This window comes from Prionailurus viverrinus, chromosome B3 (assembly GCF_022837055.1).
Source record: "Prionailurus viverrinus isolate Anna chromosome B3, UM_Priviv_1.0, whole genome shotgun sequence".
NCBI classification, from domain to species: Eukaryota; Metazoa; Chordata; class Mammalia; order Carnivora; family Felidae; genus Prionailurus; species Prionailurus viverrinus.
Genome location: NC_062566.1, coordinates 56,812,349 through 56,838,417, shown reverse-complemented (window position 1 = coordinate 56,838,417; position 26,069 = coordinate 56,812,349). Strand labels below are relative to the sequence as shown.

The following is a 26,069-nucleotide window of genomic DNA, read 5'->3' as shown; positions in this document are numbered from 1 at the left end:
TCTCCCCGACCAGAAGCAAGTTGATGAATGACCTCTGTTGCTGCCTACCCAGTGCAGCCTGCCTCAGGGGGATTCCACCCATGCCTGCCCCTGCCTGGGAAAGCTGGGCTCCTTCTTGTTGGAGATGGGGTTGGGGCTGGATGTGAGGTAGGCAGGAAAGACCTGGGCTGCTGCTTGGTACGTGCTGAGCCTCGCGTGCCTGCCCTAGGGATTGTGGATGCCTGCTCCCCACCTCTTTACCCCATGCCCCTGTCTCCAGGCCTGGTGCCTTTAAGGATGTGTGCTTCTGTTTGTGGGCAGGTCCCAGCCTGGCATGTGTGCCTGGCAGTCATTAGCCTTCCAGGTGGTATATGGAAGCTTCCCTTCTGTGACATCTAGTAGGTTCCCTCAGTGTGCTTGGCTTGGGCCAGCCCTGGGCAGTGACTGCCGTGATCTACTCCCTGACCTTCTACATTCCTAGAACTTCAAGTTCTCCTTTTGTAAATGGCGTCTTTTTGAGTGTTTTCATTTTGCTGTGGGCTAGAGCTCCCTGTTGCTGCTCTGGGGTGTCTGGGGACCACCAAAGTGTATGTGAGCCAAGCAGGCTCTTTCCCTTCTTCTTTTCCTAGCTGGCGAGCCTAACCCCACCCCCACTCTCTAGTTCCTACTGTGCTTGTTGCTCTAGGAGCTGCTCAGGTATCCTAGAAACAAGAAGAAAAACAAAGCTCAGAAAAGTCTCCCAGAGGCCTAGAGGCAAATATCAAACCAAAACAAAGTTTTCTGAAAGGAAATGAAACAGCTCCAAGAGGGTGGGGTGGAGGGGGATGTGTGTCAGGCAGAGGTGGGTGAAGTCTCTGGGCAGAGACCCCTCAGTTTTAGTGGCTCCTGCCTCTCTTCTCCAGAGTCCTCCTCCCTTTGCTGTTCTCTCCACAGAAAGCCTACCCTTCACCTGTCACACTTCCAGCCCCCCTGCTGCAGGAGGCCAAGGGGTCCCCAGATAGCCTCTTTGAGGGATTCAGTTTAGTTGAACATCCATAGTTGATTTGGGCCCCTTCTGGCCTAGTGGAGGATTTAGGGGCTGTAGAGCCCAGCATAGTCCCCATTGCCACGGTGGGAGCCAGTCAGTTCTGAGAATGGCTTTCCCTTGACTGCCAATGCCAAAGTTCAGGGTCTGGCCTGGGTGACTGCTCTGGGCAGGGCAGCTACTGAAGTGGAGGTGTCCTGGAAAGATAACCTGCTCTTTCCAGCAGCCCAGAGGAGGACTCTTGGTCGCTTTAACTGGGGAGGAGGAGGGGAAACCTATATTTCCTGAGAAGACCCTCCATTCCCTCAGCCCATATTGGAAGTTATGCTGAGGTCCCCAGCTCCAAAGCATTGGACCAGGTATGATACCACAAAAATCTCTCCCTGAACTGCTGAAGGAGCACAGAAGTACCTTTGTACTGTCTGTGGCAAGCCCTGAGTGGGGGTTTGCCAGGGAGTGTGTGGGACTATGGAGAGACCAGGTGGCCACGAGAGAAGATGCTTGGACTTTGTGCCCTGGTGGATGTGAGTCTTGTGTGTGAGGGGCACTCACAAGCATCAGTCTCCTCATTGCCAGTCTTCTGGTTGTTCTGTAAGTCTCACACCTGAAACTGAGGCCCCTTACTTCTTCCTCAAATGGTTTGGTCATAGATACCTTCATTCATTTGTTCAGCAGATATTTGTTGAAAACCTGCTCTGGGCCAGGTGGTATTCCAGGCACAAGGTATATAGCCATGGATAGAACAGGAAGGGTGACTGTTTTGTGGGGTTTAGGTTCAAGAGGGACAGGCAGACAGTATGCATGTAAACAAATAAATGAGCAAGATAATCACAGAGATGGTAAGTGTTCTGAAGAAAGTAAAGCTGAGTGACGGAAGGGAGAGTAAGTGAGTGGTTAGTGGTTTGTGTGGCGGGGGATGGGGCCGGACAAGGGGCTACTTTAAGACTGGGTGGATAAAACTCAGTGGGAGGTAGAATGCAGCTGCTGTCTGAATGACAAAGAGGAATGAACACATGAGGATCTGACACCAATGTGGACCAGGTGGAGGAAATCTCTAGTGCAAAGGTTCCAGGGAAAGGAGGGATCGACTCACTTGTTTGAGGAGCTGAGCAGTGGCAGTGGTGGCTAGATCATAACGAGTGAGAGAAAGGTGGTCAGACACTGCACTTTGACCTGGCTTGTAAGTCTTGCAGCCCACGGAGATTTACCTTTTGTTCCAGAAGGGGATATGTTTAGAGTCCTCTGGGTAGAGAGAAATGCACTGGTAGCTCTACACAGGTAACCATGTTATTCACTGGGTTATTACCATCAAGCCTTTCTCGTGTTTTTGAGGAGGGACTTGTAAAATGTCCCAGAAACAGAGATGCCAATGGATCTCATGACCTGGCCTAAGAGGATTACTTATTTGGAAGGTATTGGATTGCAAGTACCTAAAGAGGACCATAACTGAGGATGCCTTCGGAAACACCCTCATTCATTATCTCTTAGAGTAATTAAAGCTATACAATTTTCCAGAGGGACAGTTTATAATTCCATTCCTGGCTGAGGACCCTAATGAATCACTAGTGCCCAGCAGGTCGTGTATGGGATGCCATAATTGGGGTTCCTGTTGTAAGTGCTGACCCCCTGGATAGTGCTTTCCTTGTTAGTGGTGTACCAGAGTACCCTTCCAGAAGACGGACAGCAGCACCATGCTGGTAACTCTGTCCGTTGTCTTCTTCAGTTTCCACAGCAATTCCGTGAGGTAGATATTATTCTTTCTGTTTTACAGATGAAACTGAAGGAAACTGAAGTTCAGAGAAGTTAAGGAATATGCCCAGGATCACACAGTATGCTAGTAGATGGGTCTGCCTGACCCCAGTTTTCTTGTTGTTTCCACCATCATACTGCTGCCCTCAAGTGTTAGCCCTAAAAGCTTAGGGGAGAACCATGCACCTGCCCCAGGTCCCTAGTTCTCAGTTCTGCTAATCAGGAGGTTCCTTGGCTTTGAAATCTGATAGCTACTGACTTAAAGATATATTCACTCATTCACAAATATTTATTGAGTGCCTATCTTCTAGGCCCTGGGGATGTAAACAAAACGGACAAAAATACCTCCTTCACTGAGCTGGCAATCTAGTGATGCAGATAGATCTCTTCCCTCCCAAAAAGTTAACTTTACAGAATATTACAGGTTGATGTGTGCTTTGGAAAAAGTGTAAGCAGTGAAAGGGAATTGGGAATGGGGGTAGGGTATGAGGTTGTAATGTTAAATAAGGCTAGAGAGTGACATTTGAGTTAGCCTTGAAGAACCTCTTGTCCCTCTGATTTTACCTGGTCTGAAAGAACTTCAAGGCACAGGGTCACTGCTTGAATCTACTGTGTCCTGCTCCCTGTATGTGCTGCTGTGTTTGTTGCTCATCCCATGGTTCTTTCATTTCTGCCTTCTGGAGGATGGTTGGTAGGAGGTGGATCCTGTGGGAATGCCTGGCTCTTCATGATGGCAGCAGGCTTGAACCTGTCCAGAGAAGGGGTGTGTTGAGGGCTTGGCCCTTTCTGGTTCAGAGGAGTTCCTGGGCAGTGGGCCCAGCACCTGGTACTGGTGCTCCACCACGTGACTCCCGGGCTGAGGCCCCAGGGGACTGAGGCCTCACTGTCTCCTTGCACCTGCACCCTGGGGTTCTGCATTACAGGACTCAGGCAGGCGGTTGGGCCAGCCCAACCCTTGTCATGGATTCTAGCCAACAGTGCTGCAAGGGCACACATGAAAATGACTGCCTGTTGTGCTGGGTGAGGTCAAGGGCCCAGGAGGCCGGAGGCAGAGGGCCAAAGACTGATGCAAACTGCACCCCACCCTCTTCTTCCCTGCAGATGGGGAGCTTGCTCAAGGTCAGAGAAGACTGAGGTGGCTCCCACATCAGTGTTGTTGGGAGGACCTCAGCCAGTGGGGCTAGTGGGAACCTTGGATGTCTTTGCCAAGTTCTGCCGTCATTTCAGCACCTGCATTATTGTCCCCACAAGTGGAGCTGTGACCATGGGGTTGGTCTCTTTCTTCCTCTATGTTGGGAGGTTTCCGTATTTGAATAATTAAAAGTTTCAGTTTAGAGGTCTATCTCTTGTCTATCTCTTGCATGTTTCTCTCCTTTGCTTAACTCCTCAATGACGTACCTGAGATTTTTCTAGGCTAATGGTGTGTGTGTGTGTGTGTGTGTGTGTGTATGGCAGGGGTAGGGGGTGTTTAGAGAAGGGAAGGGTTGCCTCACAGTCAGTAATCTTTCTCTCTACATTGTGTTTTTACACACACATGCTGCTCTCTTTCCTTCCCCCACCATGGAGCTGAACTTGCCAGGAGGAGGAAACAAGATGTCGTGGTCAAGCAAGACTCAGAATTTGTGTTTGGTGACTTGGAAAGCATTTTAAGCAGTCCAATGCACTGCCCTTGGAAAGTCACGATGCAGCTTTAGGATGATGGGTTTAAGGGAAAACTCAAAAGCATATCATAGAGCCCTCATCACCTACCTTTTCTGGATTTGGAGTGTGGTCAGCTGGAATATGTGTCGGGTCAGGTTGAGTCAGATCAGCCCTCAGCTGAAGCCCTTTGCCATGGTTTATGTATAGCTATCAGAAAGCTAGGTAACCTGTAACCACTCAGACTAGAAGTCCCTGCTAGAGAGATGAGCCTCCAGAGACAGGCCTCCTCAGTAGGTCGGCACAGATAATAAGAAAGTTAGAAAACATCAGTTGGGTGGAAAACTTGCTAGGCTTTTCATGATGGTGGCAGGCCAGGGTGTACATATGAGTAAGTGAGTGAGTGTGTGTGTGTGTGTGTGTGTGTGTGTGTGTGTGTGTGAATTTTTGCACACTGAATAAAGTATTAAAATCCAAATATCTAAATCTGTGAACTTGGAACTATAACTGCTATAGTTTTCATCTGCCCTGTTCTGATTTTAAAAAAATTCTGTAGCCCAAATCCTTTTTCCCCTCAAAGTGCCCCACTCTTCTTTCCCTTTTCTCACAGGCTCCTGTCCAAGCACCGTGCATGTTAGGTCAATGTGTTTCCCCTTCTCTCACCTTCAACTTCACTTTCCTCTTCTTTCCTCCACTCACTTGCAGTCTGCACTCCTTAGAGCACTGCTTCTGGAGTCCTGACTCTCTTCAGCTTTAGCTGAGTGGCCTTGAGCCAGTTACCTCACTGTTCTGATCTCGGTTCTCCATCTGTATAGTGGGGAGAATTGTACCAGCATCACAAGGTTGCTGTAAGGATTAGCTAAAACCAGACATCTAGGCTGCTTGGCAGAGTGCCTGCTACTTAGAAAGTGCTTGATAAATGGTAACTCTTATTACTGAGCCCTGCTGCGTGGAGAGCAGAGGACCGGCTACTAAAGGAGTTCATGTTTAAAGTTCATGTTCAGAGTTCACTGAAACTCTTGTGTGGTGCATCTTAACTTAGCCAGGAGATGTCACTTCCATTTTCTTTCCATGCTTCTGTGCTGCTGTCCTAGACACTTGAGGTGATTTCTCTCCATGTTTCCCCCATCCTTTCCTTGCTACCTTCTAAGCTTGTTATCCCTTAAATGAATGAAGATGCAGATATTTTCTTTCCCCAAGCTTAATCCTGCTCTCCTTTCTTGGCTGCCTTCCCAGAACAAAAAATAAAGCTTTCTTTGAAGTTTTTACCATTACTGAGGTCCTAACAGGACTTACCTCCATTCTTCCAAAGGAAAAACCTGGCATAGTCTCTTAGCACCTCTTCCCCCACTGCCAGGAGCCCCCTTTCAGCTTCCTTTCCATGCTTAAGGAATAGTAATATTAGCATTTGCCATTTGCTTGGCTCCTACTCTGTGTCAGAAAAAATCATTTAATCTTCACAGAAGTCTGATAAGCTAGATCTGAGTGTCTCCTTTATTATGGATAAGTAAACAGGAGTGTGCCTTACCCAGGGTCCCAGGGCTGTACATGCCAGAACAAGGGGTAGAACCCTGGTATCTACCTTCAGAGCCCACAGTGCCCCTCTGGCCCCACACTGCCTCTGAGGATCCAGATGTCCTCAGTCCCTCCCTCCATAGAAGACAGGTGGGGTGTGGAGTAGGGAGAGCTGGGCCTACGGATGCCCCAGAAGACCAAGCTAGTGGACCAGGGGAGGCATTCTTCCATTTAATAAGTGGTTTTTGAACAACTGCAATAGGGCAGCCTCTGCTGGGCACAGGAGACAAAGCTGTGAGCAGAACCAGACCCAGTTCTCATTCTCACGAAATGCACAATCTGGTGGGAGGGTCGTTAAAATAAGTGTAAAGTTGCAGCAGTGATAAATGTTACAAAAGATTGATACACTCTACTTGCTACAAGAGCACTTGCTACTGAGGCCATTTGACCTGAGATCTGAAAGAGGACTAAAGATTAACTAGTTGGAAAAGGGAGAGAAGAATGTTCTAGATAATGGAAACAGTTCTTGCAAAGGAGCACAGCAAGTTAAAGAGAGTGAAGGAATGTGGTTGGAACATGGTTCATGGTGAAGCTGAAGGGTGGGCAGGGGTCATACCACCCAGGGCCTTCATGGGCACTTTAAGGAGTTTGGTTTTGGAAGCCCCCCAGGGATGATCGTCCAGGAGTGACATGATCAAATCAGACACTCACGTGTGTTTGATGTAAAGAGCATTGAGAGTCAGGAGACCTGGGAGTCCTGGATCTGCTCTCTATAGGAGTTTTCTGAGCCTAGGTTTCCTCATCTCAAAATCCTGGAGGGTTGGACTCAGTGATGTTTAAAGTCACCTAGCACAGTGCATTTAATTAAAAAAAAATTCATGTTTATTTATTTTTGAGAGTGAGAGAGAGAGAGACAGAGTGTGAGCAGGGTAGGGACAGAGAGAGACGGAGACACAGAATCTGAAGAAGGCTCCAGGCCCTGGGCTGTTAGCACAGAGCCCAATGTGGGGCTCAAGCTCATGAGCCATGAGATCATGACCTGAGCCAAAGTTGGATGCTTAACTGACTGAGCCACCCAGGCGCTCTGCACAGTGCATTTAATTCCTTCCGTCCTTCCTTCCAGCTCTAAGGTTCTATGAGTCTGTTTTGCAGGAATTAGGTTCCCTGTATCCTGGACTGCCCGTAACAGAAGCTAGGCAAGTGTGCATGGATGTGTGTGTGTGTGTGTGTGTGTGTGTGTGTGTTTGGGAACAGGGGAGAAAGAGTGATGCGGCACAGAGTTTCCAAGGGCCTTTGACTTTTGTCATATATTTCAATCCCTATGACATGGCATTGCACAAGGGAAGCAGGAGACTAGAGATTGGTATAAAGAGAGAAAGGAGAAAGGAATGAAGAAAAGGGAACAAGGTAAGATGAGGAGATGGGGAGAGAAGGAGAAAGCAAACAGCGAGGATTGATTTGGGGAAGGGGTCAGAAGAGAAGATGATGTGACTCAGGAATTCCAAGGCTTCGTTGCTCAGCCTGGCAGTTCTGGGCATATCTAGTACCTCAGAGATTCTGGTGACCCCAGAGATTACTTGTAGAATTTGCATATTGAAGTGGTTTATGGAGCCTAACGTGCCAAGCACTCACTAGCAGCCTGTACTTGCCTTTGCTTCAAGTTTTAGCAGGCATTGGAGTTCCTATTAAACAAGGTTGGGTCTGGGGGATGTCACCCTCTGCTCAGTGTCTCCCCATGTAGCAGGCTTCAGGCTTGCTCCTGTCAGCTACTTACAGTACTCATGAAGTAGTAAGGTGGAAGGGGCAGCGGGCCCAGGCCTGCTGACAGTCAAGGAGCCTAAGAGAGAGCACTGCCTGCCTATGGCTTCGGGCTTCCTGCTTTGACTCCTGTCACCTGGCCTCCTCTCTGGAACTGCCTCTGGAAAGTCAGTCTGAACCTGATCCCATCCAACCTTGCTGCCTGGTCAGAGAGGGTACTCCCACCCTTCTCTGCACAGCAGGCAGGCGGGCGGAGTTCCAGATTGTCTTCTGGCAGTCTGGAGTGCCCTTCTCAGGCTCTTTGCCACAGGGGATTCTCAGGGCTGGGCACAGGAGTTCCGAGGCACTGAACAGGCCTCCCCAGGGCTCTCTCTGCCCCTCCTTCTAGTCTTACTGAGCCTTCCAGCAGCTCTGGCCTCCTGCCTCCCACCTCCTTCCTCATCTGGCACGTAGAGAGTATGGGGCCAGCTCCTGCCGGGTACACATGTGGGCTCACACATGAGAGGCCTTACCCCTCCTTGGAGCACAAACTCTTGTCATACATGTGGCTCTAAGCCTGTAAACTGGCTGCTGCTGTGCTCAAATCACGTGTACTCTTCCCTCCTGCACCCCTTCCTGGGCTCTGTGTAAGGGCTGTGGGAAGGCCTGTGTCCTTGCTGCCCTTTGTGGGTATGGCCAGAGATGTTACTGGTATTTAGGGACCTGGTGGGATAGGCTTCCAGGGAGCCTTCCCCCTCATGGGGCTGCAGAGATAGGCCCTTGTGAGTGGGGAAGGGAAGCAAGAAGAGGTTGCCAGAAAGCAGTTGCCCTCAGTAGCAAGCAGAACCCCTCTCAACTTGCACTCCACAGCTCCCTGTGCTGAGTGATGGGAATTCCCAGGTGGCCTGGGTGCCTCCTAGGGGAGCTGTGGCTTGGAGTAAAGCCTGTTGTCTCCCCTATCTCCTCAGGTGTGTGGTCGTGCTGTTCAATCCCCGGAAACACAAACAGCACCACATCCTCAACAGTTCCAGGTAAATGGGGCTGGGCCCTCAAGGAGCACCTCCATTTCCTGGGAGTTGTGAAAAGGGCACTGTCTGGGGTCTTTGAGGGTCTGAGGACTGGGACCTGGTTGGGCCCAGGATCAGATAGCAAAATGCCACTATGTGTGCCATTAGTGTCTGCTCACCTTGCCTCTTGAGGGGACTCTGTGGGAGCCAGGTTTAGGCCAGGCTGTCAGTGCCCCTCTGAGCCTGCCTCATATCCTGCAGGAAAACCATCACTGCCCTGGCCTTCTCTCCTGATGGCAAGTACCTGGTCACTGGAGAGGTGAGTGAGGATCGGGGCTGTAGTCCTCTGAGGTGGGTGGGTGGCCTGGCCTCAGCAGAGAGCTACAATCCTAGGCCTCGTTAGGGCTGCTGGCACTTTGGCTTCCTGAACAGATGCTAAATCCTAGTCTTTGCTCTGCCTGAAAACAGTGGTTCTTAAACCTTAGTGAGAATCACCTGGTTTGCTTGGTGAAGTACACATTGTCAGGCCTGCCACCAGGGTTTCTGAGTTTATAGGTCCGAGATGGGACCCCAAAATTTACATTTCTAACGAGTTGCCTAGTGCAGATTCTGCTGGTTTGGGAAGCAGGCTTTGAAAAACCACTGCCTTAAAATATTCCTTATCTCCAGAGGCCCCCTGCTGGGCACATAAGGGATGCCTCTGTGTTCTCACGCTTACAGGGAGGCAGATGAGGCAGAAATAGGCATGAGTGGTAGTGGTTCTCAACCCTGGAGACCCATCAAGAATCACTCAAGGAGTTTTGAACAAATACAGAGGTGCACACCCTGACACAGATATTGAACAAAATCTGGGCTGTTTTCTTCCTGATGATCACTGTCCTGAGATATTTATCATGTTTTTTAAAATACCTTTGCCCCATAATAGCGCTCTCCTCTTGACTCTTGGCCAGGGGTCATTAGAGAGATTTTATTGAGTAGCTGGGGGGGCGGGGGATGAGAACCCCCACCCTGAAAGGCTTGGGGCGTCTGTATGCCTCTGGCCCTCACTTCCAGTTCTTGCCTCCCTGCAGAGTGGGCACATGCCTGCCGTCCGGGTTTGGGACGTGGCTGAGCATAGCCAGGTGGCGGAGCTGCAGGAGCATAAATATGGCGTGGCTTGTGTGGCCTTCTCCCCTAGCGCCAAGTACATTGTCTCCGTGGGCTACCAGCATGACATGATTGTCAATGTCTGGGCCTGGAAGGTGAGTAGACTGGGCGGGCTGGCCTGACAGCCTCATGGGAGTTCATGGACCAGTCAGGGAGCCAGGAAGCTGCTGATCTGAACCCCTTCACTCCACTCTGCTAATCTCAGTCTCATTCTAGAAAATAGCCTGAAGCAGAAAAGAAAAACTGTGTAGCCAGGTGTGTTGGTAGAAAGGGGCTAGCTTTATGCCTTTGAGGGTCTACAGAGGAAATGAATCTCTTCAGCTCCTCTAGAAAGAAATTCTTCTCTCTCCCTTCTTTTTCTGACCAAAAAATCTTGGAAAGGAGCCCTTTTTAAGTACAAATCCTATCTAACCCCTCCTCCTTCCTTTAAACCTCTTTCTTCTTAGCCCCAAGAGGCAGAATTTTGATTCTTCCTTTGGCTTTCCCTCCAGAAAAACATTGTGGTGGCCTCCAATAAGGTGTCCAGTCGGGTGACAGCAGTGTCCTTCTCTGAAGATTGCAGCTACTTTGTCACTGCAGGCAACCGGCACATCAAATTCTGGTACCTCGATGACAGTAAGACCTCAAAGGTGAGCTGCTGAGGCTGGAAGTGGCCCAGAGCCAGGGCCTGCTCAGCCCACCCCAGGAGACCCTGTTCACTTGGGCCCCTCTCTGCTTACCGAGCAGCCATACAGAAGTTCTGGGTGAGCCAGATGCTGTCCGGGCCAAGGAGTAGTCTCAAAGAGTGAGGGGGCCTTGCTGCTTCCCCTCCTTCTCCCCAGGGTCTAGTTTGCAGGGGCAGGCTCTGGGGTGGACAGGTGGCAACTGTGGTGTGTCTCCACAGGTGAACGCCACTGTGCCCCTGCTGGGCCGCTCAGGGCTGCTGGGGGAGCTGCGAAACAACCTGTTCACTGATGTGGCCTGTGGCCGAGGGAAGAAGGCCGACAGCACCTTTTGCATCACGTCCTCAGGGCTGCTGTGCGAGTTCAGCGATCGGAGGCTTTTGGATAAGTGGGTGGAGCTGAGAGTAAGCACCTCTGTCCCAATGGGTAGGGGCTGCCCGTGTGTAAGCTCAGGGGAGATCTGATGCCTCTGGCTCCATACCAGGGTCTAGGCCCTCACGCATGCAGGAGGGGACCCCAGGAGAGAGAAGCTTGTGGGAGCCAGAGCTTGGCCTAGTTCCAGCCCTTGGAGATCTCTATAACTGCCTCCTCTCTGCTTTCTCTTTCCATCTTTCTTTCCTCTGCTTCCCTCTTCTCAGAATACAGACAGCTTCACAGTAAGTGGTACCTAGACCCTCCTGTCTTTCTCATGCTGTTTCTTTCTCTTTGCTGGGCTTTTCCTTCTTTGTCCTCTTTGCCAAAACTTCTCGTGCCTTAGAAGGGTCCCTGACTCCCATCCCCCAATTGCACGTGGCTGTAGGCCCTCTGGCCACCTGCTGCTGGAGGGAGGGGTATCTCTAGATGACAGCTGAGGGGCTCAGGCCAGAGCTGCTGGGGAGCTTTTTCCTCGCCTCTGCCTTGGCTGGTCCTTCCTCTTGGCAGGTGACTCTTGAGGAGGGGTTGGGCAGGTGACCCTTGCTGACCTGAGCCCTTCTGCCTGCAGACTACTGTGGCCCACTGCATCTCTGTGAGCCAAGACTACATCTTCTGTGGCTGTGCTGATGGCACCGTGCGCCTCTTCAACCCTTCTAACCTGCACTTTCTCAGCACGCTGCCCCGGCCCCACGCCCTGGGGACAGACATTGCCAGCGTCACTGAGGCCAGGTGAGCTGTGTGGGCCCCCTGCCTCCATTCAGAGCCTCACCTTGGGCCCAGCCTTCCCTGGCTGTGCTTCAGGAGTCAAACTGAGGAGTGTATCAGTGCCCCCATGATTGCCAGCACCACCTCTGTAGACCAACAGATTTGGGCTTATTGATACTAGTTGCAACCGAGGAGGCTGCACACCGTGGGAAACTGGCGAGTGTCTTAGGAAGGGGGGAGGGTAGGTAGGGCTTATCGTAAGATTTGGGCTTGTATTAGATGATTTTAGGAATGGTTCAAGGTGTTGAAGTTTTGCTCTGGTTAGATGCTGTCAGGAAGTTCAGGCAATTCTACAATTGGACTTCTTAATCATTTTTATCTAAAAGGTGGAAGGGAAGATACGGGGCTAAAGCTGTAATTGGTAAAGAAGTAGCATTCAATCATGATAGATGGGAATGGAAATGTACGGTCATTTTGTGGTTTATACAGTGACGTGTGTTTATCCGTCCTCAGACACAATTATAGAGGGGTCTTGTTTTTGTTCTGTTCCATCATGGCCGCAGAGGTACCTTGTCTGACTTTCGTGTTCTCTGACACTGTGTTCATCACGAGAACACTGAGGTCCAACAACTAGTGCCAGGTCAGGGGTCACCTCCTGGCTGACAGCTGTCAGAGACCTTTTTCTTTCTCAGGCAGCTGCCCCCTGCAGGTCTGGAGAGGGCTCCTCATGCTCCCTCTGCTCCTTCCTTTGTTCTTTGGCTTCTGTTTTCATTCTTTTTAGTCCTCCATTTCATCACCTCCTCACTCACTGTTTGCCCTGTCCTCTTCCCCACAGTCGCCTCTTCTCTGGAGTGGCCAATGCCAGGTATCCAGACACCATTGCCTTGACTTTTGATCCTACTAATCAGTGGCTGTCTTGTGTATACAACGACCACAGCATTTATGTTTGGGATGTGAGGGACCCCAAGAAAGTGGGCAAGGTGTACTCAGCTCTGTACCATTCCTCCTGCGTCTGGAGTGTGGAGGTATGTGGGCTGGGCTGGCTTGGGACTGACCAGGTTTGCTGGGGTACCATTGTGGGGCAGGAGGTGGGGATCCCTGAGGATGCCTTCATATTCCTGCTGCCTCCTTTTTTCTCCAGCAACATCCCTGTGTATCCGCATATCTTCATGGGTCCTGACGATTGAGCTTGAATTTTACTGCTTATGTATCTCAGGCTTCTTCCATTGTATCCCTGTCTATCCCCAGCTTTGCCTCATCCTGGGCTGGGTGATCTTGGACAAGTTACTGAAATTGACTGAACCTCAGTTTCCTCAACTGTAAACTGGTGTACCTGATTACTCCAGTTGTCCTAAGGATTAAATGAAATGATATAAGCGGGAGATGTTGAAGAGTGCCTGGAACATAACGGGAGCTTTGTTAAGGTTTTTGCCCTTAGTGATAATACAGAGTATCTAATAGTTATGGCTTGCTTCCTATGTGACAAACACTGGGCTAAGTCTTGGCCAGCATCCTCTCTTTAATCGCATTCCCTTCCATCTCCTTGGGCAGGTAAAGGACTGCCCCCTACATGGAGATCTGACTTTGTTCCCTCTGCCCCTCAGGTCTACCCTGAAGTGAAGGACAGTAACCAGGCCTGCCTGCCCCCAAGTTCCTTTATCACCTGTTCCTCAGACAATACCATCCGCCTGTGGAACACAGAGAGCTCCGGGGTACACGGCTCCACCCTGCACCGAAACATCCTCAGCAATGTGAGCCCTGAGGCCTTAGGGCATCTACTCCCTACTTAATGCCCCCATCCCCTCAGCTTTCACACCCCCTTCTCAGGAACTGGGTCCCTTCCAGCTCTGGTTTGGCTGGGCTCTTTGAGCCAGGGGTTTATCTTGTCCAGCATTCTTCTCCCTTTGCAGCTGTACTGGGTCAGGCCTGCCTAATTCACCTGCTATTCTGACATGCTCCCCTAGGACCTCATTAAGATCATCTATGTGGATGGGAACACTCAGGCCCTGCTAGACACCGAGCTGCCCGGAGGAGACAAAGCTGATGGGTCCCTGATGGATCCCCGTGTGGGCATCCGCTCTGTGTGTATCAGCCCCAACGGACAGCATCTAGCTTCTGGGGACCGTGTAGGCACGCTCAGGTAATGCCAGGCCTGGAGTGGTACTGACTGCCTCCCACGGCACAGGCCAAGGGAGTTAGGTCCTGAAGGACAGAGCTTTAGAAAAATTGGCTCTGAAAGATTGGGGAACAAGATGTCTATATACACGAAAAGATAGTAACTTTACAATGAAGAAACCCAGCAGAAACCATCCTAACCAAGTGAGTAAACTTAACATCCTCATGTCAACCTCATGAAGCCCATAATATGATGTGCTAAGATGGACATAGCATGGTTTCTGTGGTATTCTTGCCCCAAATGCATAAACTCAGTTCAATCATGGGAAAACATCAAGCAGACTAAAACTGAGGTATGTAGGACAGAGTAGTCAATACTTTTCTAAAGAGTGTTGAAGAGTGATCAATACTCCTCAAAAGCATCAAGGTCATGAATGATAAGGAAAGACTGAAGAACTGTCACCAACTACAGGTGATAAGGAGAGACAACAATTAAATGCAATTTGGACTCTTGATAGGATCTTGGATCCAGAAAAAAGGCTTTGTGGAAAAACTGGTGAAATTCAAATAAAATCCTTAATTAATTAATTAATACTACTGTACCAATGTACATTTCCTGCTTCTGGTATTTGAACTGCCGTTAATGTGAAAATTCTCTATACTCATTGCAATTTTTCTCTAAACCTAAAAGTTCAAAAATAAATAAAAATACAATTTTAAAAACAGGTTAGAAGGAAGGTATAGCAGAGAATGGAGGGTGAGCCTCTCCTCTGGTAGCCTGTCAACACCCTCTTCCCTCTCATCTTTGCAGAGTGCATGAGCTGCAGTCCCTGAGTGAGATGCTAAAGGTGGAGGCCCATGACTCAGAAATTCTATGCCTGGAGTACTCTAAGCCAGACACAGGTAAGAAGGATGCCTGGGATCTAGCCCAGAACGGCACAGGGCCCCTCCAGTCCTGCTAGTGCCACTTACGTCCATCCTGGCTCTTGGATGCGGGACTGAACATCGTTTGAATCACTTGGTATTGCAGGTTTAGAGGAGGACAGCTCCATGCCTACTGCATGGTTCACTTGTCTCAGAGTTAAGGGGCTCAGTTCCTGTGGTCCTTTTGCCGGGCCCACATAGGGGTTTGCTCTGGGCACTCATGGGCTGATAGAGTTCTTTCAACCCCAGGTCTGAAGCTGTTGGCGTCAGCGAGCCGGGATCGGCTCATCCATGTGCTAGATGCTGGCCGTGAATATAGCCTGCAGCAGACGTTGGACGAGCACTCATCCTCCATCACTGCTGTCAAGTTTGCAGGTGGGGGCAGGGCAGTTGAGACACATCTTGCCACCTACCACCAGTGTCTTCTACCCCTATCTCCTGCGTCCATGAGAAGGGTGTGCCAGTTGCAAGGATGTGTGGGACAGCAATTGGGAGGCCTGGAGCTGGATGGGAAGACAGGTGGAATGTCGACTATCAGTCTAGGTGACTGTGAGCCAACCAGGTTGGCTGAGGGCAGAGAGAACAGAAAGCTTAGGTTTGGAGGAAGTGTCCTGATTTAATTGGTTGTCCTGGTCATGTGGAATAGTTCAGCAGTGGGGCAGTATGGAGGGAAGGCAGAGGAAGGGCTGGCCCCCTTGTGGTGAGAGCTGTGGTAATAGCTAGGCCCCCCTCCTCCATAGCCAGCGATGGGCAAGTCCGCATGATCAGCTGTGGAGCAGACAAGAGCATCTACTTCCGAACTGCACAGAAGGTGAGGGTATGGGGCTTCCCTGAATAGGGCAGTGGTTGGGGAATCTCAGTCGTTCCCTGAGCTGAGATTGTAAGAGGTGAAGGGAGGCGAAAGCCGGGCTCTCTGGGCCTAGTGAGCCCACATGTTCTACCCCTTCAGTCCGGAGATGGAGTACAGTTTACACGGACGCACCACGTGGTACGGAAGACGACCCTCTATGATATGGATGTGGAGCCCAGCTGGAAGTACACGGCCATCGGCTGCCAGGACCGAAATATTCGGTGGGCGTCCCCTTCTCAAACCATCTAACCACCTTCCTTTGTGACCTCCACCCATGTGACCTGAGGGGTCAGCTTTAAGCAGCTGTCTCCCCATTTCTGTCTTTTTGTCTAGGACTTTGTACCCCTTGAGCCTGTAGAAAGAGCACTTTGCCTTACCCAAGAGGTGGTAGCCTCTTTGGTGTTGGGGAGTGGCTCTCAGAACAGGGCTGGAACTGAATGCTGGGGTCTCTGTCATCCAGGTGTGCTTGATTGTGGCCTCTTCTTCATGTGAACAAGAGTGTTTCTTTACAGGATCTTCAACATCAGCAGTGGGAAGCAGAAGAAGCTGTTTAAAGGATCACAGGGTGAGGACGGCACTCTCATTAAGGTAAGGGCCCAGCAGGGTGGGCTCTGGACCAAGAAAGGAAGGACAGGGGTAGTGGGTGGAAAGGGACTGGTGCTTCCCTTGTCCTCTGCCAGCTGTGTGTCCCACTCCTCAGGTGCAGACAGACCCCTCAGGGATCTATATCGCCACCAGCTGTTCTGACAAGAACCTCTCCATTTTTGACTTCTCCTCAGGCGAGTGTGTGGCCACCATGTTTGGCCACTCAGGTAAGTGTTGCCCCAATAATCTACGGCTGGAACTTTACTCTTTCCTCCTTTAGTTTCTGGGGACCTAGCAGAGCTACTCGCCCCACCCCTCCCACCAACCATTGACCTCCCCTGTTGGGACAGAAGCTTGGCGGGGACTTTAGAGTGGCTCATAGGCCGTATTCTTTGTTCCTCACAGAGATTGTCACTGGCATGAAGTTTAGTAATGACTGCAAACATCTCATCTCTGTGTCAGGGGACAGGTGAGCAGAAGCCAGCTTCCCTGAGACACAGATTTTTCCTCTGTGCCACACATATACCCAGCTCCCTCCCCTCTTTTCACATCAGTGATGTCTCTGGGAAGTAGGGCTGAGCAGGGGTCTTTCTTGGCTGGGCCTGATGTGGTGCTAGAGGGTGGCCCTGGTTTTCTCGACAGCCCATGAGGAAGGGGAACTAGTGGTGTGCTACCTACCCCAGGCCCTACCCTACCCCTCCCTCACCCAACTCTGTGGCTCTATCCAGCTGTATATTTGTGTGGCGCCTGAGCTCTGAGATGACCATCAGCATGAGGCAGCGTCTGGCTGAGCTGCGCCAACGTCAGCGAGGGGGCAAGCCACAAGGACCATCTTCTCCCCAAAGGGCTGCGGGTCCCAACCGGTGAGAACAGAGTATGGTTATGGGCGAGTGGTGGGTGGGCATCTAGACTGCTTGCTGTGATCTCCGTGGTACTCCTTTCTGCTCTGGACTTGACATTCACCTGTACCTCCCAACTCCTGTACCCCCCCCCCCCCAACACACATTTCTTACCTGAACACCCATAAAGGTTGGCCTCTACCTGCATTGAGTCTCCTCTCTCCATGACCTTCCTTGTCTTGGACTTAGGCATGAGGCCCCATCGATGCTGTCTCCTGGACCAGCTCTGTCATCAGACAGTGACAAGGAGGGAGAAGATGAAGGCACTGAAGAAGAAGAACTGCCAGCTCTGCCTATCCTTGCCAAGGGTACCAAGAAAGAGCCAGGTGTGTGAAAGTCTCATGTAGGGCCAGAGAGGCACCAGTTGGCACAGTGGCCAGATATGCCCTTTCTGGTACTGTGGGGGTGAGATCAGGGTGAGCTGAGGAAGCCAGAGCATCACTGTGGCCACACAGGTATGGGCTGATGTGGAGCCAGGGCTCTGGGTGGGTGGGCTGGAGATACTCTCTCTGACTGCCTGTCTCTGTCTAGCCTCAGTGCCTGGCCCAGTCCTGCCCCGAAGCCTGTCCCACTGGGAGATGAGTCGGGTGAGTCACCATCGTTATAATGCCCTTCCAAGGTTATAAGAGGCAGAGGAAGGTGAAAGTGGGCTCTCTAGGCCTGCCCACATGCTGCACCCCTTGAGTTTAAAAAAGGGCCTTGTGGGAGAGTCTGAGCAGCTTGACTGGTCCCAGGTTACAGATGATGAAGCCTAGGGGTCTCCCTCCTGCAGTCTGGGTGGGGTGGCCTGCAGGGGTGAGTCGCCACTAGAAGAAGTGCTCCACTTGTTCAGCTGTCTTGAGGCCTGGGAGTAAACATGAACAAAGAACAGGTTGAGGTGGGGAGTAGAAAAGGGGTGTCCGAGCCAAACTGTTAGAACTGCAAGAGGGGCTCCTGGGTGGCTCAGTTGGTTAAGCGTCCGACTCTTGATTTCGGCTCAGGTCACGATCTCATGGTTCATGGGTTCGAGCCCTGTGTCGGGCTCTCTGCTGTCACTGTGGATCCTGGTTCGGATCCTTTATCTATCTTTCTTTCTGCCCCCCACCCTCTCAAAAATAAATGAACATTAAAAAAAAAAAGAACTGAAATTCAAGAAAATCAAAGATGCAAAGAATAGAAATCTGAAGAAACTAGTTTTTTTATATACATATATAATTTATTGTCAAATTAGTTTCCATACAACACCCAGTGCTCATCCCAACAAGTGCTTTCCTCAGTGCCCATCACCCACTTTTCCCTCTTCCCCAGCCCCTATCAACTCTCAGTTTGTTCTCAGTATTTAAGAATATTTTATAGTTTGCCTCCCTCCCTCTCTGTAACTTTCCCCCCCGCTTCCCCTCTCCATGGTCTTCTGTTAAGTTTCTCAAGATTCACATATTAGTGAAAATATATGGTATCTGTCTTTCTCTGACTACTTTTTTCTCTTAGTATGATACCCTCCAGTTGCATCCACATTGCTGCAAATGGCCAGATTTCATTCTTTATTATTGCCAAATAGTATTCCATTGTATATATAAACCACATCTTCCTTATCCATTCATCAGTTGACGGACATTTAGGCTCTTTCCATAATTTGGCTATTGTTGAAAGTGCTGCTATAAACACTGGGGTACATGTGCCCCTATGCATCAGCACTCCTGTATCGCTTGGGTAAATTCCTAGCAGTGCTATTTCTGGGTCATAGGGTAGTTCTGTTTTTCATTTTTTGAGGAACCTCCACACACTATTTTCCAGAGCATGGAGGAACTAGTTTTAAAGACCCCACGTTAGGAGGTAAGCTCAGAACTTCCAGAGTAGTTATTTGGAGGGAAAGGGCTGTGAGAGGACTGGGCAGCTACTTCAGGGCAGCCAGAGGCGGATACAGACTTTCTGAGCAAGCCCCACAGCAACCTAGCCCTCACTTGGGCCACATCAAGACTTCAAGGGGCAGCGCCTTCATTGTTAGCAGCAGCTCCATGGAATAATAGTGGCATGGTGCCTCTGGTGCCTTCTGACCAGGCCAGGGGCTCAAGGCTGGACTATTGGTTTGTCCTTGGTGCTGTGAATGGACTTAGAACTGTCTTCTGAGTAAGGGATTTTGTAGAGATTCCCAGCTCCAAGGTGTCCATGACACCGGGCGAAGGCTGAGACTAGAACATCTAAGATAGGACGTAGAGTAAAGCTAAGAACACGAATTCTAGACCCAGACTACCTGAGCTGTAACCTGCAGTCAGGCCCTTACTGTCTGTGGGACTATACAGGTTACCTAAGTCCCCTGTGTTTCAGTTTTCCCATCTGTAAAAATGCGGAGAATAATACTACTGACTTCATAAGGTGGTTGTGGGGATTAAGTGAGCGAACACATGTAAATAAAATGCCTGGCACACAGTAAGTGATATATGAGTGTTCACTGATACTATTGTATGGTGGTTGTTAACTTCCCCCTCCTCTGCCCCACACCAGGCACAGGAGACGGTGGAGTTCCTGGCCCCAGCTCCTGTGGCCAATCAAGGACCCAGAAGAAGGAGCCGCTGGGCTCAGCCAGGCGTCGAGCTGAGTGTCCGCTCCATGCTGGACCTGCGGCAGCTGGAGACACTGGCCCCAAGCCCTCGAGACCCTAGCCAAGACTTGCTGGCCATGACCCCGTCTTGCCCTGGGAAACATGGTCAGCAGGTCCCTCCTGAGACCTCACATGCTAGCCAGGTGAGCCAGCTTTCTCCCAGCAACCTAGAGATCTCCAAGCAGCCTTAGGCAGCCTTATGCCAACAGCTGGGGCCTGAGCACTGGGCCATCTATGCTTGCTCTGCTCCTGTGGCACATTGGTAGCCTGGACTGCAAAGGTTCAGGCTGGCTAGGCTGTGTGGTGTGGCGATTGGGGTGGTACCCTTTGCCCTGGGCCAGGTTTCTTTAAGGGCTCATGATATTAAGTGGTGGCTGAAGGTTGACAGCCTGGAGTGTGACAGAATATTGTTATTCCAGAAGCTCAAGAACAGTAGCTGGAGCTATCCTCAGAGTTGGAATATTCAGCTTCCCCCAGAACTTATACACACCAAATCCTTGCCCACCTCCGCCTCTTTTCTCAGACCTTTTCTCATGTCAGCATCCTCAGTAATGCCCCTTTGTGTGTTCCCAGAACGAAAAGCCCCCTCGGCATCAGGCTTCCCAACCCTGTTCCTGCCCCCACATTATTCGATTGTTGTCCCAAGAGGAAGGGGTCTTTGCCCAAGATCTGGAGCCTGCACCCATCGAAGATGGTATTGTCTACCCGGAGCCGAGTGACAGTCCCACCCTGGATACCAGGCAAGGGTCCTTCCCTCATCAGACTTCAGAGGCTATGCAGTCTTCCCTTCCTGTGCATTCTTTATATGGGAGGGCTGGCCCAGGATACTCAGGGCTTCCCTGCCACTTCGCCCCTGCCTCATCCCCAGTCCCACTCACAGGTTGGGGAGAAGGAAGCCAGATGTCTGGTGGGGCTGCTCACCCCTGCTAACTTCCTCTTCTTTCCCCTGCTGGCCCTCCTGAAAGTGAGTTCCAGGTGCAGGCTCCAGCCCGAGGGACCCTGGGAAGAGTGTATCCAGGCAGCAGGGCTTCCGAGAAGCACAGCCCTGACAGTGCCTGCTCTGTGGATTATAGTAGCAGCCGCCTTTCCAGCCCTGAGCACCCCAACGAAGGTGAGGCTGCAGCTTTGAGGGAGGTCAGTGGACTGAGGTGGGAGTGGAGGCTCTGGCGACAGGTTGGTGCAGCATGATGCTTCTGTCCCTTCCCCACATCCAGACTCTGAGAGCACGGAGCCCCTGAGTGTGGATGGCATTTCCTCAGACCTTGAAGAACCAGCCGAGGGTGATGAAGAAGAGGAGGAAGAAGAGGGAGGCACTGGCTCCTATGGGCTACAGGAAGGCAGTCCCCATACTCCAGACCAGGAGCAGTTTCTAAAACAGCACTTTGAGACTCTGGCCAATGGGGCTGCTCCAGGTGTGGTCAGAGGGCCAGTATGTGGTCACTGTGGTCTTCTCTCCTTCCCTCCTTGCCTGGATGAGAGGGAGGGTACAAGGGTAGGCCATGCCCTGGGTTACCTTCTAGGGGAGGCAGGATGTGGCACCAGGGCTTGCTTCACTTCATAATTTCTGTCACCCGGCAGGGGGCCCAGTCCGGGTACCAGAGAGGACAGAGTCTCGGAGCATCTCTTCACGATTCCTGTTGCAAGTGCAGACCCCCCCACACAGGTACCTCTCCCCACAGCAGCTCTTACTCTCCTACAAGGAGCTCTGGCTCACTTGACCCCCCGGCCCTCCCCAGAGGGCCAGTCCTGGCTCTGGGGCAGCATGCCACCCTCCTCTCTCCAAGGCTGCTATCTTCCCATGCTCAACAGTATTTTGCACTCCCAAGTTTGGGACGGCTGGCCTGCTGGCTTTGTGCCGTTCCTTCTCTCCCAGTGCTTCTCCTCATGTTGACAAAGGGGACTCCTAAGCCTCCTCTGGGCCTTCTTCCACATTTCCTCCCTGTAGGGAACTGTCTCCATCTTCCTCAAGCCTGGCGCTGCCATCGAGACCAGTCCAGATGCTGCAGGCTTCGGGTGAGCAGCTGAGAGGCAGTGGTGCCAGTCCTCCAGGAGCACCCCCAGAGGCAGAGCCCTCCCCTGGAAATGGTGGCCCCCAGCAAGCAGTTCCTGTGCTTTTGCCACGACGCCGTCTCAACCCGGATAGCAGCTGGTCTCCCAAGAGAGTGACTGCAGCCAGCCCCTTGGGTGGACTCCAGAAAGCCCAGTCTGTGCAGAGCCTGGTGCCACAAGGTGAGGAGCCTGGTGGGCTCAACTCCAGGGTGTGGGGAGTGTGGAGCGCATGAGCATGCTAGAGGAAGGAGGGCCTGATTTAGCTCTGATGTGTCACTGTGCTTGCCACTGGGTATCCCTTAGTGGGTATGTGTGGGGCATAGCAACTCTTAGGGAGCTGAGTCTTTGCACCTGGGATGTCTTCCTCACCACCTGACCTGTATATCTCTGTCTTCTCTGCAGATGAGGCCCCTCCACCAGGTCCATTGCTCTTACGGGAGATGGAAGCCCACGCGGGCCTGCGCTCCCTGCCACAGGCTGATGGCCGTCTTTCTCAGCCTCACTCCTACCAGAACCCCACCACCAGTTCCATGGCCAAGATCTCCCGCAGCATCTCTGTTGGGGAGAACTTGGGGCTGGCAGCCGAACCTCAAGCTCCTGCTCCCATTAGAGTCTCACCGCTCAGCAAGCTAGCCCTGCCCAGCCGGGCTCACCTGGTCCTGGACATTCCAAAGCCACTGCCTGATCGTCCTACCCTGGCCACCTTCTCACCTGTTACCAAGGGCCGGGCCCCTGGTGAGGTGGACTGGCCTGGCTCCCCAGCAGGCCTGGGAAAGGCTCACAGTACATCTGAGAGGCGGGCCTGTTTGGGGGAGGGTGCCCCTCCCAAGCCTAGGACAGAGTGCCAGGCTCAGCCTGGGCCCAACAGCCCCTGTGGCCAGCAACTGCCGGTCAGCCCCCTCTTCCGAGGCCCTGAGAACTTGCAGTCCCCAACCCCTGAGAAGACTCCCAGCCCCATGGAATGCTCAGGGGCAGCCCTGAGCCATGACTCAGGTGTGCACAGCTCTCCAGCTCTCATCTCCTGCCCCATCCTCTTTCTCCTGTCTCTGCTGTCTCCTCTCTGGCTCCATCCCATTTCTGTGCATCCAGCCTCTGGTGTTTTTGTCCTGTCTGCCCCTGTCTCAGTCCATAAGTCACACCCCTGATGGTGAGACACTCCTGTCAATCTTCATGATCTCCTTGTGACCCATTTGACCCTTCAATGCTTCTGGCCCCTGGGGCTGGGGCTGGCCCTCCTCTCTGGACCTCGCTTTCTGTGTGGTATTTGGGGGAGGGGCGTTGTTGGGGAGGAAGGAGGCAAGAAAAGGGACAGTGGGCAAGTGGAGGTGGTGTGATCCTACAGGTAGGCCTCTCCTGCAAACAGTGACCTCTGGGTGGGAGGCCTGAAAGGGCAGCTTTGCTGGGCCTTACTGAGTTGTATCTGTCCCTCCCAGAACCAGCAGTGAGCCTGGAGCAGTGCGAACAACTTGTGGCAGAGCTCCAGGGCAATGTACGCCAGGCTGTGCGGCTCTACCGCTTGGTACGTGTTGGGCACCTACCGTGGGGGGAGACAGAGTGCTAGCTGTGTATCCAGAACAACCATGCTAAGGCTCTTCCACTGACAGATGGGTGGAGCAATCAAGAACATTCTGAGCAGAGTAGCTGAGGGAGGTAGAGGCCATTAGGCCGGGGCTCTTGAATTGCGGACCTATTGGCCCTAAGAGCTGGAGACTTTCTCAGACTGGGGGGGTAAGGGTGGAGAGACCATCTGTCCTAGTTTGCTCAGGACCATCCCAGTTTATGTCTGTTGTCCCAGTATAATTATTCATTGTATCCCTTGTCATATTCAAAAACTATTTGGCCAACTTAGACATAGGGGCAGTCCAGCAGGGCCTTCTTTGGAGGCAGGCTAGACCCAGATGGGGCCCCTCCCCTTTATACATCCATTGACAGGATGTTCCTCCACTGTTCCTCCAACTCACTTCCTGGGTCCTCCTGCAGGTGGCTGGCTGCAAGACGCCCTCAGCAGAACAAAGTCGCATCACCCAGCTCCTCAGAAACACCTTCTCTTCAGTGAGGCAGGAGCTAGAGGCCCTGGCTGGCGCAGTGCTGTGCAGCCCGGGTGGGAGCCCTGGGGCTGTGGGGGCTGAGCAAACACAGGCCCTGCTAGAGCAATACTCAGAGCTGCTGCTTCGGGCTGTGGAGCGGCGCATGGAACGCAGACTCTAGTTCCAGAATCCTATTCCAAGTGAATGCTTCCCTTATTCCAAACTGTAGCCCCTGCTCCACTCTCCAAAACCTGTGGGGATGCTTGGAGTGGATCGCAGGGATCAGTGCTCAGAGGGAAAGCAGTTTTCCCAGCTACTCCTCATGGGGCCCCTGTATTTATTAATTTATTTCCCTGACTGTCGCCTCACTTTCTTGGAACCCCTGCCTCCACAGCCCCTTCAGTGGCTCATGCAGGGTAGGTCTTAGATCTTTGTCATCTTGGTGCTGTGAGGAGTAGGAGGGCAGCCTGCCCCATCTGGGGGAAATCGGGAAGGGCTGGCCCTCTCTTCTTAGAAGCCATTTGAAATTACTGCAGGGATCAGCTCCCTGGGGTGGAGCACACACAGGGTATTTGGTGGGGTGGAAGTGAGAGGCCACGTGGCATTCAGTGCCCTTCAGCCAACAGCGGAGCTTCACCTCTACCTCCACTTCCCTTCCCACACCAGCTGTACTCCCCTGGCTGCCAGAGCAGGGGGTTATGTTTTCCCCACTTCCTGGCAGTTGTGTAGGGCAGAGCCCTCTAGTCCTCCAGGGCGTTCCTAGCCATCAGGAGGCTTGAGTTGGTGTCAAGGCCTGAGCCCCCACATTCCACTCCCATTCCCCCTCTAAGAGAGCCCTAGCATTATCTCTCTCCCTGTGCCCCCTTTCTCTCCTGGCCAGAACTTGTGGAGACAGCTGTGGGATGTTGCTGCAGGACAGTAAAGCCCTCTGCTGGGCAAACATAAAGCCCTGGCCTCCTCTTCTTAGCCCCTTGGTCTTCTCTATCCTTCCAACCCTTGTCCCCAGCAGGCTCCTAGACCCAGAGGCCACCTTCTCCTTGCATCCTGAGTGATGCCCAGTCAGAAGCCTGTGTTAGAACTTCTCTCATGGTTTACAGGGCACCAGCCCACCTTCTAAGGACCTTAGCCACAGAACTGTACACACACACACACACACACACACACACACACACACACACACGTTGAGTGTTTATCGCTAAAGTACTTGGCTGGCTGATGTGTGCCTGGTTTCCCTTCATGTACTACTCCTGCTTCACCACCCTGGCTCATATGCAACTATCAAGGAGCACAAAAAGGACTGGAATGTAGTAACCTGAATTCTGGATTCTTGGTGTCCACAACCTAGCTGATGTGAGATGGCTTGTTGGTTCCTGGTTCAGGTGGAAGGAGCCTCCTCAAAGGCAGTGCTGGGCACCCACTATGCTCTGGATGCTGGAAGTTGAGGGGCACGTGGGAGTGCAGAAGGGGCCAAGAGACACATTGGAAAGGTGGTAGGTGGGACAGGTACGTAGTAGAGGGCAGGGGGTAGATTAGAATTAGAAGGGCAGTTGTTAGGGGTGAGGGGAAGGAGATAGGGTACAGTGGGCTAAGGTAGAGTAGGACCAAGTAGTGAAGCAGTGGTTGAGGAATTGGGGTGAAGAACACGTGTCTCTGGGCCCTGCTGCTTCCTTCTGCCTCAGGTAAGTCAGTGTAGCTTTCCTGAAGCTCCAGGCCACAACAACCTATTCTCCCATGGACAGGCCCTGGGGCCCTGCTGGTTCAATAGGCAGCAACTTAGAAAGTTGGTTTTTGTAGAGTGCCCCGCTCTTGTTTGCATCAGCCAGAGTGCACCAGAACAGATGAAACCTAGTTCACCACCCCCACCCCCCTTCTGTACTACTACCACCTGCATGGCCACACTGCAAAGAAGTCCTGGCCCCAAGAACCCCTGCAGCCGAGGGTGGACCCTGGCAGGGCTGCAGCTGCCCTTGTGAGGGTTAGAAGTCTACTACCACTCCCCCAACCGGCACAACAGCCACAGATCAGACCCGGGCCTGGCTCTCTGGTCTGGGCTCTTGGAGATCCTCAGCCAACCAGTCCTTCAGAGGAGGGAGCTAACACTATCGCTAAGGTTTGTGAGAAGGTGGCCGCCCTTTCCCTACCTCAGCTGAGCGCTTAGGTGGGAGAGGGGGTCTTGTGGCCGCCGGCGCCCGTCCCCTTCTGCATGTCTGAGGCCACCGGCAACTGCCCCCCCCCCCCCCCCCCGCCCCGAACAGATTTTCCCTGACCCAGTTTTGAAAACCTCCTTATTTATAACTTTTATACTTTGTTCAGGCCATGGGCGCTTCCCTCTTCCCGAGGTCTCACGGGGCAGGGGCCGTTTTTAACTCGTCCATTTGTATTGATGTATGAACTCATCAATAAACACAATCATTTGTTAAATCTGGGATGCCAGCGAGTGCGGCAGGCTGGAGACGGCACAGCTCC

The 26,069-nt window shown here is 52.0% G+C and overlaps 1 protein-coding gene across 4 annotated transcripts in view; it reads left to right on the top strand.

The window, feature by feature from the left end:
- The window catches only part of MAPKBP1 (mitogen-activated protein kinase binding protein 1), a 55,269-nt gene extending 29,245 nt beyond the window's left edge, over positions 1–26,024 (top strand). For 2 of the 4 annotated variants that reach the window (XM_047864145.1, XM_047864143.1), the window contains 28 exons: positions 8,611–8,673; positions 8,911–8,968; positions 9,720–9,890; positions 10,287–10,424; positions 10,679–10,861; positions 11,440–11,600; positions 12,412–12,601; positions 13,181–13,327; positions 13,541–13,716; positions 14,503–14,594; positions 14,865–14,990; positions 15,356–15,426; positions 15,565–15,686; positions 15,978–16,053; positions 16,166–16,277; positions 16,456–16,519; positions 16,779–16,913; positions 17,139–17,275; positions 17,481–17,536; positions 19,431–19,670; positions 20,101–20,267; positions 20,493–20,638; positions 20,742–20,939; positions 21,106–21,190; positions 21,473–21,756; positions 21,979–22,569; positions 23,010–23,095; positions 23,557–26,024. In XM_047864145.1, coding sequence (XP_047720101.1) covers positions 8,611–8,673; positions 8,911–8,968; positions 9,720–9,890; positions 10,287–10,424; positions 10,679–10,861; positions 11,440–11,600; positions 12,412–12,601; positions 13,181–13,327; positions 13,541–13,716; positions 14,503–14,594; positions 14,865–14,990; positions 15,356–15,426; positions 15,565–15,686; positions 15,978–16,053; positions 16,166–16,277; positions 16,456–16,519; positions 16,779–16,913; positions 17,139–17,275; positions 17,481–17,536; positions 19,431–19,670; positions 20,101–20,267; positions 20,493–20,638; positions 20,742–20,939; positions 21,106–21,190; positions 21,473–21,756; positions 21,979–22,569; positions 23,010–23,095; positions 23,557–23,784 — 4,303 coding nt within the window. In that variant the 3' untranslated portion in view covers positions 23,785–26,024. The remainder of the gene's footprint in view (positions 1–8,610; positions 8,674–8,910; positions 8,969–9,719; positions 9,891–10,286; positions 10,425–10,678; positions 10,862–11,439; positions 11,601–12,411; positions 12,602–13,180; positions 13,328–13,540; positions 13,717–14,502; positions 14,595–14,864; positions 14,991–15,355; positions 15,427–15,564; positions 15,687–15,977; positions 16,054–16,165; positions 16,278–16,455; positions 16,520–16,778; positions 16,914–17,138; positions 17,276–17,480; positions 17,537–19,430; positions 19,671–20,100; positions 20,268–20,492; positions 20,639–20,741; positions 20,940–21,105; positions 21,191–21,472; positions 21,757–21,978; positions 22,570–23,009; positions 23,096–23,556) is intronic. The other 2 variants (XM_047864144.1, XM_047864146.1) reach the window with 2 other exon arrangements.
- The last annotated feature ends 45 nt before the right edge of the window (positions 26,025–26,069 follow it).